The sequence below is a fragment of the Nematolebias whitei genome, chromosome 17 (genome assembly GCF_014905685.2).
Source record: "Nematolebias whitei isolate Nwh7 chromosome 17, NemWhi1, whole genome shotgun sequence".
Classification (NCBI taxonomy): domain Eukaryota; kingdom Metazoa; phylum Chordata; class Actinopteri; order Cyprinodontiformes; family Rivulidae; genus Nematolebias; species Nematolebias whitei.
Genome location: NC_056514.1, coordinates 40,381,484 through 40,399,092, shown reverse-complemented (window position 1 = coordinate 40,399,092; position 17,609 = coordinate 40,381,484). Strand labels below are relative to the sequence as shown.

Here is a 17,609-nt window from a genome sequence, read left to right as displayed (position 1 = left end):
CTACAGCTTCTTCGTGTTTAAAGAAGTTTAGTCGGTCTCACTGTTGGCATCAGTTCCATTTTCAGCCTCATCAGTCTTCAGATATCTCTGGATGTTCTTCAGATATCTCTGGATGTTTTTCAGATTTCTCTGGATGTTCTTCAGATATCTCTGGATGTTCTTCAGATATGTCTGGATGTTTTTCAGATTTCTCTGGATGTTCATCAGATTTCTCTGGATGTTCTTCAGATTTCTCTGGATGTTCTTCAGATATCTCTGGATGTTCATCTGTTGACTGCAGGGAAACCGTTCAGTCGTTAGATGTTTGCAGAGGTCGCTGTGCTCCGCATGCTCAGTGCACGGTGCCCAGGGAGGAGATGTGCACAGAAAACTCAGCCGTCTAGAAGAACGATAAAGAAGGTCCCATAGATGAACCTAAAAATAACCCAGCTGGGCGAGGATCTTCATCACTGCCAGGCAGAGTCTGGAGGCGAGCAGAGCGAGAACCTGCAATCATCTTCTTGTGACTCCAGAGCTTCTGTTCGGTTCCTAAAGTAGAACTGTGGTGGAACATGAAGTCCCCGAGCCGGCTGGGCTGCAGATGATTCATGAGTCTGGTGGTTTCTGGGCCCAGCTCCTCCAGGACTCAGTGGACTTTCTGAACGCTTGCTGCTGCACGCCGTGAGGAGATGCAGGTCTGGATGGAAACATCTGTGTCAGCGTTTCCTCAGTTTGAAGTCGCTCAGAAAACAGCTCAGTTTAATATTAACACAAGTTCTGTTAATAATTGATATTTAGACCAAAGACTTGAGAGTGGATGAATGTTTGTGATGAACCTGACCCAGCTGGACGGGCCAACCATCTCAGCTGATGCACACCTCCATCTTCTTGTTGTCATCACTCTTTTTTACTCCTCCTCTTTGTTCTCCTCTTTCACTCGTCTTTTAAATGAGCTGATCTGTCTCCGGACGTCACTAAGATGAAGAAGTTGCACCCTCGGGTTTAGATTTGCAGACGATGACGAGAACGCAGAAGAAACGAAGCTCCAGTTCCATTTTCAGAACAATGCTGATTATGGTGGCGGGCTGTGCTCCGCTCCTCCGTGGGCTGAACTCGGAGTTCATTGTTTTTCAGATGAAGGCTGCGTCGTGCTCCTCTTGGGGAGTCTGCGGCAGCTCCAGCTCATCGGCCTGACAGCGCTGTAATGAAGCAACGTCCCATCACCGCGGTGGACATGTGTCCTCTGTCGTCATGGCTGTCAGGACCCCGACCCGCTTTCATTGAATTCTGCTGCCCGAGGCGAACGCGTGACAGGAGGGCTGCATGGTTGTGGTTTGGCTGTGAAAGTTTGGGACTTTCAACGCAGCACGTCTCATTTTCAGTCGACTGCTGAGGCGATTGTTGGAGGTGCGTTCCCTTAAAATCCCGTTAAATTAAAATAAAGTCCGTTTCCGTGTCCTGGTTTGTTTTTGTCGCCTTCAGTGCTTCGTGCATCAACGCTCACATGAAAGCTGCTCAGCGTTGGTTTGCTGTGGCAGCTAATTAATGGGTTTAATTGAATATTAGCATGTTGTATCTTAAGAAATGGAACAGAAGAGTTGGAGCCTTGAGGATGTGTAGCCTGCACAGAGTAGGACAGGAAACAGAGAAGTTCTGAACACACACACTTGGTTCAGCTTCTGCTCGTCGCTCTCCCAGCAGCTTGCTGCTTCCTGCAGGTGCTTCCATAGAGCTTTTCTTTCCCTGCCTGGTCACCTTTGCTGCCTATCGCTCTTTATTTCCCCACACCACTTCTCTTTCCTCTTTGGGGGAGCGGTTGTGGTTGCACAGCTGAAGAAAGAAATCATTTCCCGTCGGCACCCCTGATCTGACGCCCACTGCTTCCATGTTTCCAGGTGTCACATATGCTGCAAAGGGCTACTTCGACGCTCTGGTGCGGATGGGCGAGATGGCCAGCAAAAGCCAAGGCTCTAAGGATCTTGGTGAGTCCTTGTAGTTGGCAGTGGTACCCCCCCCACCCCCCACCCCCCTCCGGTAGGGTCCAAAGGGCAGGGGTCTTGCACAAGCAGATGGAGGACGGTGTGGCTCATGCTGTGGAGCCTGATGACCAACCTCCAATTGGACATACCCAAACACAACCGTCCCTCCAGCTCCGTACGGTCAAAAATGTATAAATCCTTAAAAAATGTGTTTTCCAGATAAAACTATTTTAAAACTCAGTATGACCTCAGTTACTCCTCATCTACTTTTCATTTAGGAAAAATAAAACTGATTTGTTCACAAAAGTTTAAATCCACACATTTGATCCAGCTGAACCCGCTCAGACACCGTCAACATCTGGTTTTGGTCGGATCAGTTCTGGTTCTGCTCATGCAGATGTTCTTGTGACGAGGCTTTGACTGAAGCTGAGGACAGAACTGTGGGACCGGCCACACGGGGGAAAGATGTGTTGTAGCAGTTGATCCGGTTACGTGGCGGGGAGTGTGATGTTTGTCGTTCGTCCCGGATGACTCCTCCTTTCTTTGTCGCTCTGATGGATCATCAGGGTTCTGGTGCTGACGGGTCTGCAGAGGATGGAAGCTGAGAGCACCAGAGGCCGGAGCGCGTGTCTAAAAGCTGCGCTCGTTTTTCACGTGGAAACTTCTCCTGGTGCCTCCTGAGAGCTCCGGCGCTTCGTTTCAAACTCGGTCTTTATCTGGATGAATCGAGAACTTTGGTTCCAGAACTCCCACAATGAGAATATTTTAATAAACCTGAGGATCTGAAGTTTTCACTCATGAATAAATATATATCTAGATGTTTGTGTAAAAACGTCCGTCAAACATCTGTCGTCCTCAAAGTGTTGCTTTGATGTTTTTTCACCATCGTGCTCATGAAATTCACGACATCTGTAAGTTTGAACATTTACAGAAGTTTTGATTATTTTGGGGGACTCCCCGTCATCTGTGCGCTCCCGTTCTCATCGGCTTCGGGGCTTCACGCTCTCACTCTTGCATGACTGTGCTCTTTCTGGTTCCCTTTCTCTCTAACCATGACTCAGCGGGTCAGAACCTCTTCCTGCCTCCAGTTAAATGACAGAGCGGGTGGAGCAGAGCGGATTGATGCCGTCCTCGTTTGTCAGCAGGGTTCAGAGCAGAAGTTGCCTGGGGGGGTCTCACAGCTTTGAAAGTGGTTTGGTTCTGCAGAACGTCTTGGTGTCTGAGCAGCCAGAGATTGGAGCATGGTCAGAACCTGAACATCAGCTGAGTGGAAGCGCTGCTCGTTGTTTGAAACATGAGGCTGATTTAATCCACACCTGTTTGTTAGCATCATCTGTCGAGGAGGAGCTGGCAGCCGATCGAAAGCGTCTCTCTCAATAATTCAGCTGATTGATCCGTTGGCCTTCATGTCACGCTGCGAGGCTGCTCTGGTTCTCCAACCTCTCGATGTGCGTGTGCGTCGCTGCAGAGGAAACAACGAGGGCTTTGTCCCGTGGCACAGTTCCTGAACCCACCGGTCTGTTAACGAGCAGAACAAGCATCGTGTATTAGCGCGTAAAGAAACGTGCGTCTCTGAAGAGCGTGGCCACAGAATGTGCTCGTTACGATTAACGGCTCGGCAGATTTGTAAGAATCTTTACAAATTAATTTGAAGGAGAAAATGTCGTGCTGAAGTAACTGGGATGGGTTTGTAAATGGGTTTTGGCAGAACGGTTCTGCCCCGTCGGACTGAAACAACGACTCTTTACAGTTTTCTAACAAACAGCTTTAGTACATGAGCAGAGGACGTGGAGCGAAATTAGAAATGATTCTCTTGGAATCAAACCCTCGGTCTTGGTGTGGGTACAGATTCATGGCCTCAGATGGATCCAGTGGACGCATCTGGTTTAAACCACAACTGATCATTTAGAATTTGGCACTTTGGTGTTTCAGTGATGAAATGAGGCCTGTCACGATAAAAATTTACTTTGTTTCAGAAATTATTGTGATAAACGATAATATTGTTTGAAATTTGGCAATAATTAGTAATTGTTGTCAAATTTAAGAAGAAATGTTTAATTAGTTTTACATTTAGTACCATTGTTGACCACAGGATGGCAGTAAAATTCTGTTTGAACCGAAGGATGGATAGTGAGGGAGCGAGCAGCGTGTCTCTTTAAGAACAATGGGAGGGAGGCCCCTTGACGTGACATGGGCTGTCTCTCTTCGGTTCTCAAAATGGCGGACGCTCAGTGGTTTGAGCTCTTTAGCATTTTTCACACAAATCTTTTAATAAAAAATCAGTAAACAAGTTCTCAGCTTCTTTTTGCAGAGAAAAACAACTTTTTACACGAAGGCACGACTTTAACTGAATTTTGGAGCTTCGACAAGACGGAGGTTTTTCCCCCGAGGTCAGCCTGTTAGCTTAGCACGTAGCTTAGCTTCTCAGCTTAGCTGCTTAAATGGATTTTACAGAGAAAAGAGAGAGGGAGGGGTCAGTGAAGAGTCTTTTATTATCCAGTGTCTTCAGTAGAAAGAGAGAGACACGAAGAAGCGATAAAGCTGATAAATGAAAATGAGGTTGATCATTTTAATTTATCATGAGATTAACTGATTTATTGTTTATCTCAACAGGCCTAGATGAAACAGCAGCTGAAACGTGGCACACACTTTACATGACATATTGTTCTAGCTTGTCCTGAGCTGGTTCTGCTGGAGGTTTCTTTCTGTTAAAGGGAGTTTTTCTTCCCACTGTCTCCACTGTGCTTGCTCAGGATGGGAGACTGCAACGAAGCCAAGATTCAACTTGTCTGCTGGATTCCTTAGATAGAGAACTTTACTAACTGGCTTTTATGTGAATGTTTCTGTAAAATCCCTGAGACAACTTGGTTGTGATTTGGGGCTTTATGAATAAACTGAATTGAATTGAATTGAATTGAATTGAACTGAATTGAATTGAACTGAACTGAACTGAACTGAATAGTCCACAGCCACGTCACAGCAGACTGCACTGAAACTGAGTAATTTAGGATAAACGTGAAAATGGATCATTTGTCCCAGAATAAACTGATCTGAGCTCTGAACTGGTCACATTCCACCTCTGATGCCTCGAGGAGCTGGCGCAGGAAGTGGATGTGATGCCACAGTTTCACTCCGTTCTTGATTTACCCAAAGCTGTCAGAGTTTGACCAACCGCTCTGCTGCATGACGGTGTGTGAACACCCCCGCACTGATGTGGGAGCTCAGGCAGCCCTGGGAGAACATGCCGACTCGGCACTCGTTTCCAAAAATAGACTGAATAAAAACGCCTGAAAGCTGCTCTGATGGAGGGAGGAGGAGAGACGGAGTACGAAGCTCGAGCTGCAGCCCAAAGATGGCTTGTGATGTCACTACAACTGGAAATGGCTCTGTCGTCTTCCGTATGCCATATATGGGCATCGATGTGAGGAAAAACTAGGAAGCCCCTGCAGTTCCGGTTCCCCTCTGCCCATATAAGGGCTCCGGCATTACCGTGCAGTTTTGGGCAGAGGTGGAACCTCCTCAGGTCTGCAGCGGCACATAGACCTGAAGGAACGGGCAGGAGGAAGAGCATCGCTTCATTTTCAAATCATCCTCTGCTCTGTGTTCAGCTTTTCTGTCCCAGTGTTTCGTCTCGTCTGTCCTCTGGGCGTCTCCTAAATAAACTCACATCTCAAAAACAATCAGAGCGCTGTCAGCAGCGACGAACAAACAGATATAAATTTACGTTTGTTAAAGAAATGTAAGACATCTTGTCTGCAGAGCATGTTGGAGCGGACTGGGAGCATCAGCAGCTCATCTTTAAGCTCTTTGTTCTGTCTCCATCTCACATGTCCACATGTCCACATGTCCCTGGGTTAGTGTTGCAGAACAAATTACGTGATGGCAGCAACAGAAATATGAACATTTTCCTCTTGGAGCAAAAATAAAAACAATCCATGATCGAAGCTAAATCAAAGACTCCCAGTGAGGACTTTTAAATTTCTTTAGAATATTTTGACTTCGTAATACGTTCTGCTGTTCTTTGTGTCTCACTTGTCTTCTCAGTTTAAGAAAATAAAAGACTGGAGAGCTGACCCTGATTTTTCTGAGTCAGCACGTTCACATTTCCCCCGAGAGTCGAAGCAACTTAATTCAGTCATTTTCTCCGTGTTTGTGTTTTTCCTCGTCGAGTTGTCCCGCGCTCGTCCTTCTGCTCGGCTCCACGTGGAAACGAGGATTACACAGAGCAGCTTCTGGTCTAAAGGGTTTTAAAGTCAAAATAAGCTGCTTTGACAAGAGTTTAGACTCCTAAAGAGAGTTAAATACAAGTAACTTTTATTTATTGAGTCCCTGAAAGTCTAAATATTTCCCTTCTTTAGGTGTTTCTTAAAAATATGACTTTATTAAAAGTTAAAATATTCAAAAGTTTTGTTTTCAGACACTTTTAAATGTGTAGATAAAATCTGTTAGTGGAGGATAATGTTCCAGGTAAGACTTGGTTTTGACAAACTAAACATTTGATTTAATTTCTGCGCATGAGAATCCATCCAGGAGCCGTTTCATGAACTGGTCATACCTGTTGGACGTCACACCTGAGGTCTTGTAGTCAGGACCTCTTGGAGTCACACATGAATGTTGGAGGTGGCCCCCGCTGTTGAACACTTGAACCAGCAGGTGGTGAAATGAGCTGTTCAACATGCGAACTGGAGCTTGACTAAAACCAGCAGCTTCTCTCTTCTCCAGTACCTGAACAGACCTTACTGGGAGGCTAAGGGGAGTGATGCTCCTGTAACTGTTTCACACCCTCTGGTCCCCGTTTCTGAAGAGGGGAACCACCACCCAGTCTGCCAGTCCAGTGGCACTGCCCCCGATGTCCACGTGATGTTGCAAAGACGTGTCAACCAAGACAGCCCCACAACATCCAGAGTCTTAAGGACGTTAGGGTGGAGCTCATCCACCCCCAGAGCCGTGCTGACCTGGAGATTTTTAACGACCCCGGTGACCTCAGCCACGGTTAAAGTCCCGACTCCTCTTCCTCCATGGAAGATGTGCTGGTGGGACTGAGAAGGTCTGAGGAGTATTCTTTCCACCTCCCGATGACATCACTGGTTGAGGTCATCAGCAGCCCACCTTCACTGAACAGTGTTAGTAAAGAGCTGCTTCTCCTCCTCAGCCGCCTGATGGTTTGTCAGAACCTCCTCGGAGCTGATTGAGTCTTTACCCAAGGTCTCACTGAACTCCTCCCACATCTGAGCTTTTGTCAAGGCTGTGGACCACTTGGTCCTCCGGTACTCCTCAGCTGCCTCTGGAGTCCCACCAGCCAACAAGGACCAATAGGACCCTTCTTCAGCTTGACAGCCTCCCTGACCCGGGGTGTCCACCACCAAGTTCGTGGATGGCCACCACGAGAAGCACCGACAACCTTTCAGCCACAGCTCAAGGCAGATACTTCAACCATTGAGGGTTTTAGAAATAAACTATTTTCTGTGAACAGTTTGTAACACTGCACTTGACCATTTCTGATTGAATCTACTGGAGCAGACACCAAAGTCCATGCTCAGGTATAAAATCCAACAATGTTCACGCAGGTCATCTGGACGGTTTCTTTTTTATTATTGTGCTGAGACGTTTCACCCTCCATCTTCTGGAGTAGACTTTTGAGGTAAAGGTCAGACCTGGACCAGTTTTTAAAGTGGGTCATCAGCGTGGCTTTTGGACCTGGTGTTCTCTGTCAGATCTCAGTGCTCTGGACACCAAGGTTGCTTTAGAAGAACCATCTGCTAAATAAAAGCCTCTGGTGTCCATTAGAAGTGGACGTCTTTTCTGTCCCTCGTCTGAGACGTAGTTTAATTCTGTCTTGCATCAACTTTCTGTTCTGTGAGCTGTCAGTGACGGGGAGTGAAACGATTCTTCACCTGTGCTCCTCACTGCAGCTCGACGTCACTTTGCCTCGTCACCGTTAGTCCTCGAGTCTCCTCAGGTGGACTCAGAGGAACTGGAAGAAATGAGACGTGTAATAAACTGAGCGGAGGCGCCGGAGTAAAGAGACGAAACGCGACGTGTTGCCGGCTCGTTAGTGGCTGTCGCTCAGGGTTTGATTTGATCAGAGACCACGAGCCAACCTGAGCGCCGGCACTTTGATCCTCTCGCCTGTCGTTCATCACCACATCCCACCGCACCTGTTCTCCGTGTCGTCTTCATCGGCCTTCAGAGCCGTCTCCAGTTAGGCGACTGGGGTCGGGGGGGTTGATTGAATAAAATGTTGGTAATGGGTCTTCATTAATGAGTTGGACCAGAAAACGTCCTTGAGGTGTTGTGTTGTTCTTGGAACCAAATAACGACTTAATGATGCTGAGAACGTTAGAAAGGCTCTGATCCAAGCGTGCGCAGAAACCACTGATCTGTCTGTGCCAAGTGCAAACTTCACACGGTGTGCAGGAACAAAACAATCATTCGGTTTTCTTGTCTGTGTTTTCGGTGCACGTGGGACTAATTCTGTTCAGAACGAGCTGCGTTTCACAGCTTTTTATGAGCTTATTGTCACGAAGCTGTGGTGTGAAGCCGTCAGTGAATCCCCCACACGCTTGTCCGTCTTTTCAAAGTCAAATCCACGAGACGGACTCGCTTTTAGAAAAACAACGACCTTCTCGATGTCGTCGAGCCGAGTCCTCGGAGCCGAGCAGCGACGGGGACAGATTGATGGATCACCGTAAGAAGACCGTTTTCAAAATCTTTAACCGTCTCTCTGTGTTGTCGACGATTAGAGGAGACACGATGAGTTTGTTGCCAGGAATCTCGGTGCCCGTGTGTCAGAACCTGATTGGGTTTTACGTTGGGTCATTCTTCACTCGTCTCCTCTTCATCGCTCGACTTCAGCTCTTTATTTTTCACCCCACCAGCTGCAAGTGGGTCATTTATAAAGATGACATGTAAAAAGTAGCTGTCACAACGTGAAGGTGGACCGTTCAATGTGTCTGTGTGTTCACGTGTCACTGTTAGCAAAATATCCATGAACATCTGGAATGTCTAGAACAAAAAGTGGCTCCGTTTGACAGATGTGCAGCTAAAGTTTGTGTTAATGAAACGCGAGCACTCTTCTTACAGCAGCTCCGTCGCCTACATGACACCAAAACGTCTTTGTGTTGCACAGCTCCTCTGGGCGTTCACGTGCACACGTTCACAGCCAGCGTGGAACAAATGTGAAGACCAGACGAGCACGACAGATGTCAGCGTGCGCCTGACGAGGCCAGATCTCTCTGCGGCACCTCGAGCTCCTTCTCTGCAGCTTCCTGAGGGTTCCAGCTGCTTGTTGCTGGAACAGTCCCTGCAGTGACACACACTGCATAAAACACCTCCCTTCACACGGCCATTAACCGCTGCTCCCCCGTACCGCTCTCTGCTGAGCGCCGCTGCTGCATGGCAAGCAGGCGGGGGTGATAAACCCAGATGTTGGCTCCGTCTCCGAGTCTTGATGACAAATGAGCTCCAGATGAATCTGATCCTGCACAAACGTCCTCTGAGCAGCCTGGTAGTTTGTGGTTTGTAGTTTGTAGTTTGTAGTTTGGGGAGTGAGCTGCAGGTTGTTTTATTTCTTTAATTTAATATTATTTATCTGATGAAATCTGTCCAGCTGGATTTTAGAGGATGATTTTGTCCAAACTCAAGAATTACCAAAACAAGTTATTTTAGCTACTTTTATATGTAAAAAGGCAAATTGATCCACGTGTGCAGCACTGTGGGGGTGGACCCCCCCCCCTCCACACACACACACACACACACACACACACTCCCCTTTAAGCCTCAGATGTTGCGATCTGCTGTGATTAACAGTAAGCAGCTTAAGAGAAGTCCCATATTTCACAACTCGAGGTGGATTAAAGGACGCAACAAACCAAGAACCTGCAGCACCGAGTCCGAATGTTCTGATGAAGGACCGGCTCTGTGGAGCCTGTTGGGTCGGACCAACAGTTTTTATGAAACGCTCACCGTGCACGTTAAACGCGGGGACGTGATGCAGTGACTTGATTAAAGCACCGGCTGCTCGCTCGGTGACTCGGGTTCAGACGTGTTTGTGTTTGCTCAAGTTCATCAGTTGTGGCGGCCATCTTGACATCTTTAGGTGTAGATGCACATCCAGTGGTTATTTCCAGTTTCGTTACAATCTGTCCCCTGGTCCGTGACAAAATGAACAAGAGAAACGTGCACTCCTGCGTGATGAATTACATCATCGCCCGTCTTTAGTGGCAGTGTCACCGTGCGCTCTTGGAAGCATCACAACCAACGCAGCTCGTTTTATTTCCTGTTGAAGAGCGGCTGATGTTTCAACATCTGCCGTGCTGAAGCTTTAATGTCGCCCCGGAGCTAACCTTTGACCTCTGAGTGGAGGCCAATAAGACCCTGGGGATCCATAAAGAACCTAACCAGTTTATTGATGAACTCATCTGTTCGTAAACCAGAAGTAGTGAGCTCAGTGGGACTTGTGATGTTTCAATCTGTGCACGAGATCAGGACAGAACGACCTCTAAGAGTTTTATCCATTTAGGATTCTGTCTTACACTCAGGACCTGACGTCTTTTATAATAATAATAATAATAATAATAAATAATAATAATAATAAAGCCAGTTTATTCCACTAATAGTGGATCAATCACATTTTCTATTGACCGTCTGTCCGTGCACGGCTGCACGAGTAAGAGATACTTTCTTTTGTGCCCTACAGGGAGGATGAGATCACTGTGTAGCTCCTTCATCATTTCTGATGACTCTTTCTGAGGCTCCTGATGCCCTGAAATCTCCTTGGGATGGTTTAATGTGATGCGCCCCCGGCCCCCCAGGCAGGAGTCAACATTAGCCTAATTGTGTGTGTGATCGAGCCGTTTCACTTCAGCCCGGCTGCTGTGGCCCGTTTGATGGCCGGTGGCTGGTTTTTAATGGATGGGATGGGAGGGTGCGTTGGGTGCCCTCCAAGAATCAAAGGAAGCGTTTGGAAGTGCACATCGGTGCATTTATCTGCCTCGCTGCCCCCGACGCCCCGCCCACAGCCTGTCCGTGTGCTTTCCTGGGGTAGAGTGGCTGTAGAGCGTGATGGAGTGCTGGATGAGAGTGTGTCTGCATCGTTGGTCAAATCCACGTTTGAAACAGCAGCTGTGAAGTTTGCTCCATCGAAGTTCAAGAAACGTGAAGAAAAGAACGAGTTAGTGTGAGATTGTCCTTCAGCCGCCCACCTCCTCCTCTGACCTCAATCTAATCCGTTCTCCTCCACCTGAGTCTCCTCTGCATGACTGCAGCACTTCCATTAAGCCCATTAATCCTGTCCAGACAGTCCCTGTCCCCTTCGCCTGTCCCCCGTCCAGCTTCTTAAAGAGCGCAGAGCTCCCGACACGGTGTCACAACACGTTACGCAGGAGGGAGGTGAAGCCATTAATGTATATTAGCCGGCTCGTTTGGATCGCCGGGGCTGCAGTGGCGCTGCGGCTCGCTGCGGTCACGTTGAACAGTTTTTCTCTGATGTCTTTTTGTTTTGTATCGTGTTAATGTGACATCTGAATATATCTGTTTATTACATAACAACTTCATGTTGGTGCTCATCTACATGTTTTATAAGATCTTTCTATTCAAAGTATTTACAGTACCCCCCCACCCCGATGTCGTCAGATTTAGCTTCCGTTCGAGACTGTCCCGTCCTTTAACGTGGTCTGGATCAACAGTTCTTCAGCTCCCTGAGGGTCTTTCTTTGGGTTTCCTTTTGGACTTCAGCTTTTTTTAATTCAGTCTCTTTATAAGAACAAATGATGATGATGATGATGAGAAAGCTTGGACCGAAAACCAAAAGCAGCCGAAGTCCAAAGAAAAGCCCGAAGAAGCACAGATGAAAACCGCTTTAAACAAATGAGCACAAAGTTTGGCTGCTTGGAATAAAAACCTAAAGAGTTTGGATCTGACTAAAACTAAATGTTATAACGTTTGACAACAATATTCATAACTTTATTTTCTGTAACGTTGCTCGACTGATGCTGGATTTTTGAGGAAATATTTTATTTGTCTTGCGTAATAAAATACGATCATGTGCTGGCCTGAAATATGAAATGTTATGTTGCTTGTATAGAAATAAAAAGAATCCCGTGTGGGTTTGGACTGTAGAGTGCTTTAAGTGTTTTTCTGTGTAAAATCTTGCCCCATGTTTTTCAGGATAGTTTGATCTTCAGGTTTCTGTCCCTGCGTTTGGACTAAAACTAGATGTTTTTTATTTTTACAATGCATTGCATATTCAGAAGAGGCAGCATGTAGGTATCTTAAACACCTCCTTGGCTGCATGAATCATGTTTTAGTTTCTTTTAATTTTTCTTTTTCAGGTTAAGATGTTTTGGATTTAGACTCCTGTGTTTATTAGTAATTATTATTATGATTGTTAATTATTAATCAGATATCTTTGAAGCTGCTGGTAGGAAGGAAAGCTAAAACTCTGTTTTGATCCATTTAATTTCAGTTCTGTAGGTTTGACTCTTTAATTTGGCATTAAATCCATCCACGCATCATTTTGAATTTAATTTGGAGTTCTTGTTCGTGTCACGTCAGCTGATCCATCTCGTCCTCGGTTCACCCGTCTCTGTTTGGCTGCATGGTTGTAGAAATGTGCACGGTTGTCCTCAGACCTTTGGAAAGAGTTCTCATCACCTCCCTGGTCTCTCCTCCTGGTTGTTAATCGCCTCTTTGTCTTCTGTCTGCAGGGGATGTGCTCTTTCAGATGGCTGAAGTGCACAGACAGATCCAGATCCAGCTGGAGGAGATGGTGAGCACGTGGTGACGTTGAGGAAAAACTCAAGCTGCCCATCAGGACGCAGACTTTGGGCATTGTTGCTCCATCACGGCACACGTTGGAGGAGAAGCTGTTTTCTCTGCCTCGGCTGCTCCTCACACGTCTGCAGCTTCGTTTCTTCACAGAAACTGGTTTAATGTAAATTACAGCATCACACAGAGAAATCTTCTTATTTCAGTTTCTCTGAGAGTAAATTGGCCACTTGAAGCAGCAACAAAAAAAATCTGCAGTCCTTTTGTGAAGGATCTTTTCCTGTTGGATGCGAGAAGCTGTTCTCTTCAGTTTGTTTATTGTTCTGTTGTTCTGGAGCTTGAGTTTTACCTTGAGTGGCGGTTTTATTTAGTGTTGTATATAATCTTGTTATTTGCGTACAGTAAATGTGTTGATTTAAAGAGAGAATATATGTTGCATGCGTCTGGACTCAGATCTGGTGCAGAATCAGACAATAGTCCCGGTATGCTCGCTGCATGCCGAACCTCCTCCGGTGGACCTCTGGGCGTGTCACCTCCAAACCCAGAACAAGCGTTCATCTTCTAATCACGGCTGCGGTGCAGCTCTGAAACAAGTGCCACTTTATAAATACTCTGCTGTGGTGCGGAGCAGACTGTCTGAGGTCGGCTGCATTCAGCTCATTGTTTCTGTGTTTGTTTTCAGCTCAAGTCGTTTCACAACGAGCTGCTCACCGAGCTGGAGAAGAAGGTGGAGCTGGACGCTCGCTACCTCAACGTGAGTCTCCTCCTCTTCACCTTCAGATTCCTGTGATTTTAACCCAAAGTGTGTTTGAGGAGCCCCAGAACCACGGCTCTGTTCAATAATTAGCTTAGCTCGAGGAGCCTCGGCTTCATGCTGGTACCTGAACCACGATGGGCCTGAATCAGTCCGCTCCACTTCAGGTCTCCCTCTCTGGGGGGCTCAGCTGAATCATCTAAAATCAACTCTTGTGGAATCAGTCGTTTAATTTTTCCACCAGCTCTTAGTCGCACCGCTGCACAGAGTTATATAAGTCACTTCCTGTTGGTTCTGTGGTTCTAAAGCCTGCCTGGTTCTGGTCCAAGGATGTAGAACTGAGTGGCTGTTAAATCTGTGCAGTGCATTCTGGGAACTGGCTGAGCACAAAGCTCATCAGTGGAAGGTTTTTGTTTTGTTGGGGCAATCCCTGAAATGAATGCACTGAACACCCCCCCCCCCCCCGACTTTGTGCTGCCCCCCTCAGGCGGCCCTGAAGAAGTACCAGATGGAGCACAAGAGCAAAGGGGAGAGTCTGGAGAAGTGCCAGGCGGAGCTGAAGAAGCTGCGCAGGAAGAGCCAGGGCAGCAAGCACTCGTCCAAGTACGGAGACAAGGAGATGCAGGTGAGTGCACGGTGCTCGTGCACAGGAAGTGAGTCGATGATGTCGTGTTTATGTGCCAGGAAGCTACCGTCCTGATGACTTCAGGCCAGATAACCTGTCAGTCAGGAAACGTCATCCTTCACTTTGTCTGTATGTAAACAAACTAGATCAACTCAGGTGGGGGGGGGGGTCACTGAATATTCAGAAGGTCTGTGGAGCTGAGGTGAAGTTTGACTGTTTGAATCTTTAGCTCAGCTCAGGAGGTGAGTTTATGCAGAGTTAATCTGGACCTCTTCTCTCACGTTAATCTCATAACGGAGGCTCCGGTTGTTCAAACTGTTAAAAACAGACGTCAACATCTAACGAGCAGTCGCTCAGACTGGTTTCTGCTGGGATTTGTTGTAATGTGCTGGTGCAGGTGAACAGGAAGCGTCTCGCGCTCGTGTTCAGGTAAGAGTCTGAGCGGAGGTGTGATGAGACGGAGCGGGCCTGTGGGTGTTCTGATGACTCATGGTGGGTGGGGGCTCTTACACAAGAGCTTCCTGTGTGTCCCGTGAGCTGCACAGAGATCTGTTCCTCACGAGCCCCAGTTTGACTTTAAAACACCGAGAGAACGGTCGTTACCTCAAACACGACCCGCTCCAACAAACTGACTCAGCTGATTTAAAGGTGTTTACAGATAAACATTAATATACAGTTAACAACATCTGTCCATTTTCTGTCACCTGCTGAGTTTCAGGGAGCAGGTGTCCAGTCCATCACAGGGACACTGGACAGGTGTCTCTGTGATGGACTGGAGACATGTCCAGGTGGCCCTGTGATGGACTGGAGACATGTCCAGGTGTCCCTGTGATGGACTGGAGACATGTCCAGGTGTCCCTGTGATGGACTGGAGACATGTCCAGGTGTCCCTGTGGTGGACTGGAGACATGTCCAGGTGGCCCTGTGGTGGACTGGAGACATGTCCAGGTGGCCCTGTGGTGGACTGGAGACATGTCCAGGTGTCCCTGTGATGGACTGGAGACCTGTCCAGGTGTCCCTGTGATGGACTGGAGACCTGTCCAGGTGTCCCTGTGATGGACTGGAGACCTGTCCAGGTGTCCCTGTGATGGACTGGAGACCTGTCCAGGTGTCCCCTGCTTCCTGCTCAATCCCTGCTGGAGGTCAGCACCAGCTTCCTGTCACTCTACAGGACAGGACTTCCTGAACGGATGCACATTTCACAAACACCTCTTTCATTTTAAATAATCTGGATTATTCAGTTTTTCCTGATTAGTCTGTCTCTGTCCACAGGATTCACCCTGTCACTCACAGACACTGAGACTGAGGACATTTTGTAACGATCCGTTACTTTTAGGAGGCAAAATGAAACGGATGAACAATTGTTGCACTTCTCATGGGTTTGCTGCATGAAATGAATAAAAGAAGTGAAGAAGGAGATGCTAGATTAAAGCAGGATATTTATTAGAGCTCTATCTCCCACAACTCTGCAATATTTGGGTTTATTTCACATTTTCTGTGTTTGATTGCGATTGGGAGCTCCAGAGTGAGCAGCTGGTTTTATTAGACTCCGTGTGTCTCCATCTCAGACAGGAGAGGTTCCTGAGTGTGAAGGAACTCTTCAGAGCAGCCACACTTTTATCTCCTCCACTAAGCTCCTCTGCATGAGTGTGCGTGAGTGTGCGTGAGTGTGCATGATGTTTGACGCCCCTCTGATGATCACGGCTCGTGTGAAAGACAACCTCACACACCTTCAGCACAGACGGTCACAGGTGACCTCTCTCTCGGACTCAGCAGAGTTTCGGCACCAGTGCTTCAGAACATCTTTATGGTGTAATAAGTTAATAAGTGCTGGTTCTGCGTAAGCGCACGTTTAAACTTATGGTCAACAAAACAGCTGCAGCAGCTTCTAACGAACAGATTCACTGTGGAGAAGAACGTTTCTTCTGGAAACAGCTGATGTTCTGCAGGTAAAACTAAATTAATCCACAGAAGCACCTGCTGATGGCATGTTGGGTTAAAGAAATTATTCACGTTTTTCTTTTGAATGATGACATCATTTCTCAAAAATATAACCACACCACTGCTGCACAGCTGTTTTACAACCGTTAATCATTTTAGCTGGTTGTAGGGGTGAAATAAACCTGCTGACTTCCTGTGCATCTTTTAAAACCAGTTCTTCAGCTTTAGTGTCAAATTAATAAAACTGCACTCAACAGTAAGATTAAGAGTCGTGCATGATTTGGGACAGATGTGAAAACCACTGCTTTGCATAAACCAGCACTGTTTCTGGTCGCAGGCTTGAAGAGACGTTCCTACAAGCTGTTATTGTTGCTGCAGCAGGAACTTTAGGACACGAGTTGGACAGCGTTCGACTTTTACTGGGGGTCAAAGGTCATCCAGCCCTGATAAATTAACTCCTCCATCATTCTGATGGGGGACCTGTCCACCCTGGATGATTGACAGCTGCCTGAAACGTCAGGCCGTCGCTCTGAACCCTGGAAGCTGCTCGTCCTCCGCAGTCGCTGCGTCATTAGTTGCCCCCAGCTTCCTGTGGGAAACGGCCACTTACAGCAGCCCGTCATCGCTCGGCCTCCGTGTGGGCGACTGTTCCCGCATGAAGAACATTGTTCAACTCTCACTCTAATGACCACATCCTGGCAGCGGACGGATTCTTTCAAATGATAATTTCTTCCACCGGTCGCTCATATTTAATCTGAAGATGTTTGGAGTGCACAGAGCTCACTGGGGGGGGGGGGGGGGGACACATAACGCTGATTTATGGAAAAATGGTTGAAAAGTACGTGATAAAATAACAGAAGAGCCGTGTTGTAACAGAGTGGGTGTAGTGGGGTCGTCATCCAGCGTGAGGTGGTCCAACTGGAATCTGAACTATCCAAAGATTGTCACTGGACCGAAACCATCATAAGACCATAACAACCAGCTAATAATATTGAAACAGAAACCAGGAAGTCATCTCCCACTGAGCCAACATCTAAAGATAAAAATAACTGATTCAAGATTGTGTTTACTCTTTACACTAATAATCTGTTCATGCAGCAGCTCGGCTGAAACAAAGTGAGTCCTCGGTGGTTTTGACTTCAACGTTTACAGGTGATAAATGTTCAGCTGGTTGTCGTGCGCTCAGGTGGTAAATGTTCAGCTGGTTGTCGTGCGCTCAGGTGGTAAATGTTCAGCTGGTTGTCGTGCACTCAGGTGATAATGTTCAGCTGGTTGTCGTGCGCTCAGGTGGTGAATGTTCAGCTGGTTGTCGTGCGCTCAGGTGGTGAATGTTCAGCTGGTTGTCGTGCGCTCAGGTGATAAATGTTCAGCTGGTTGTCGTGCGCTCAGGTGGTGAATGTTCAGCTGGTTGTCGAGCACTCAGGTGGTGAATGTTCAGCTGGTTGTCGTGCACTCAGGTGATAATGTTCAGCTGGTTGTCGTGCGCTCAGGTGGTAAATGTTCAGCTGGTTGTCGAACGCTCAGGTGGTGAATGTTCAGCTGGTTGTCGTGCGCTCAGGTGGTG

The 17,609-nt window shown here is 47.2% G+C and overlaps 1 protein-coding gene across 1 annotated transcript in view; it reads left to right on the top strand.

Moving 5' to 3' along the window:
• The window catches only part of baiap2b (BAR/IMD domain containing adaptor protein 2b), a 52,667-nt gene that overhangs the window by 18,928 nt on the left and 16,130 nt on the right, over positions 1 to 17,609 (top strand). Inside the window, exons 3-7 of the mRNA XM_037691293.1 lie at positions 1,875 to 1,961; positions 12,209 to 12,220; positions 12,665 to 12,726; positions 13,408 to 13,479; positions 13,967 to 14,104. Of these exons, the coding sequence (XP_037547221.1) occupies positions 1,875 to 1,961; positions 12,209 to 12,220; positions 12,665 to 12,726; positions 13,408 to 13,479; positions 13,967 to 14,104 (371 nt within the window). The remainder of the gene's footprint in view (positions 1 to 1,874; positions 1,962 to 12,208; positions 12,221 to 12,664; positions 12,727 to 13,407; positions 13,480 to 13,966; positions 14,105 to 17,609) is intronic.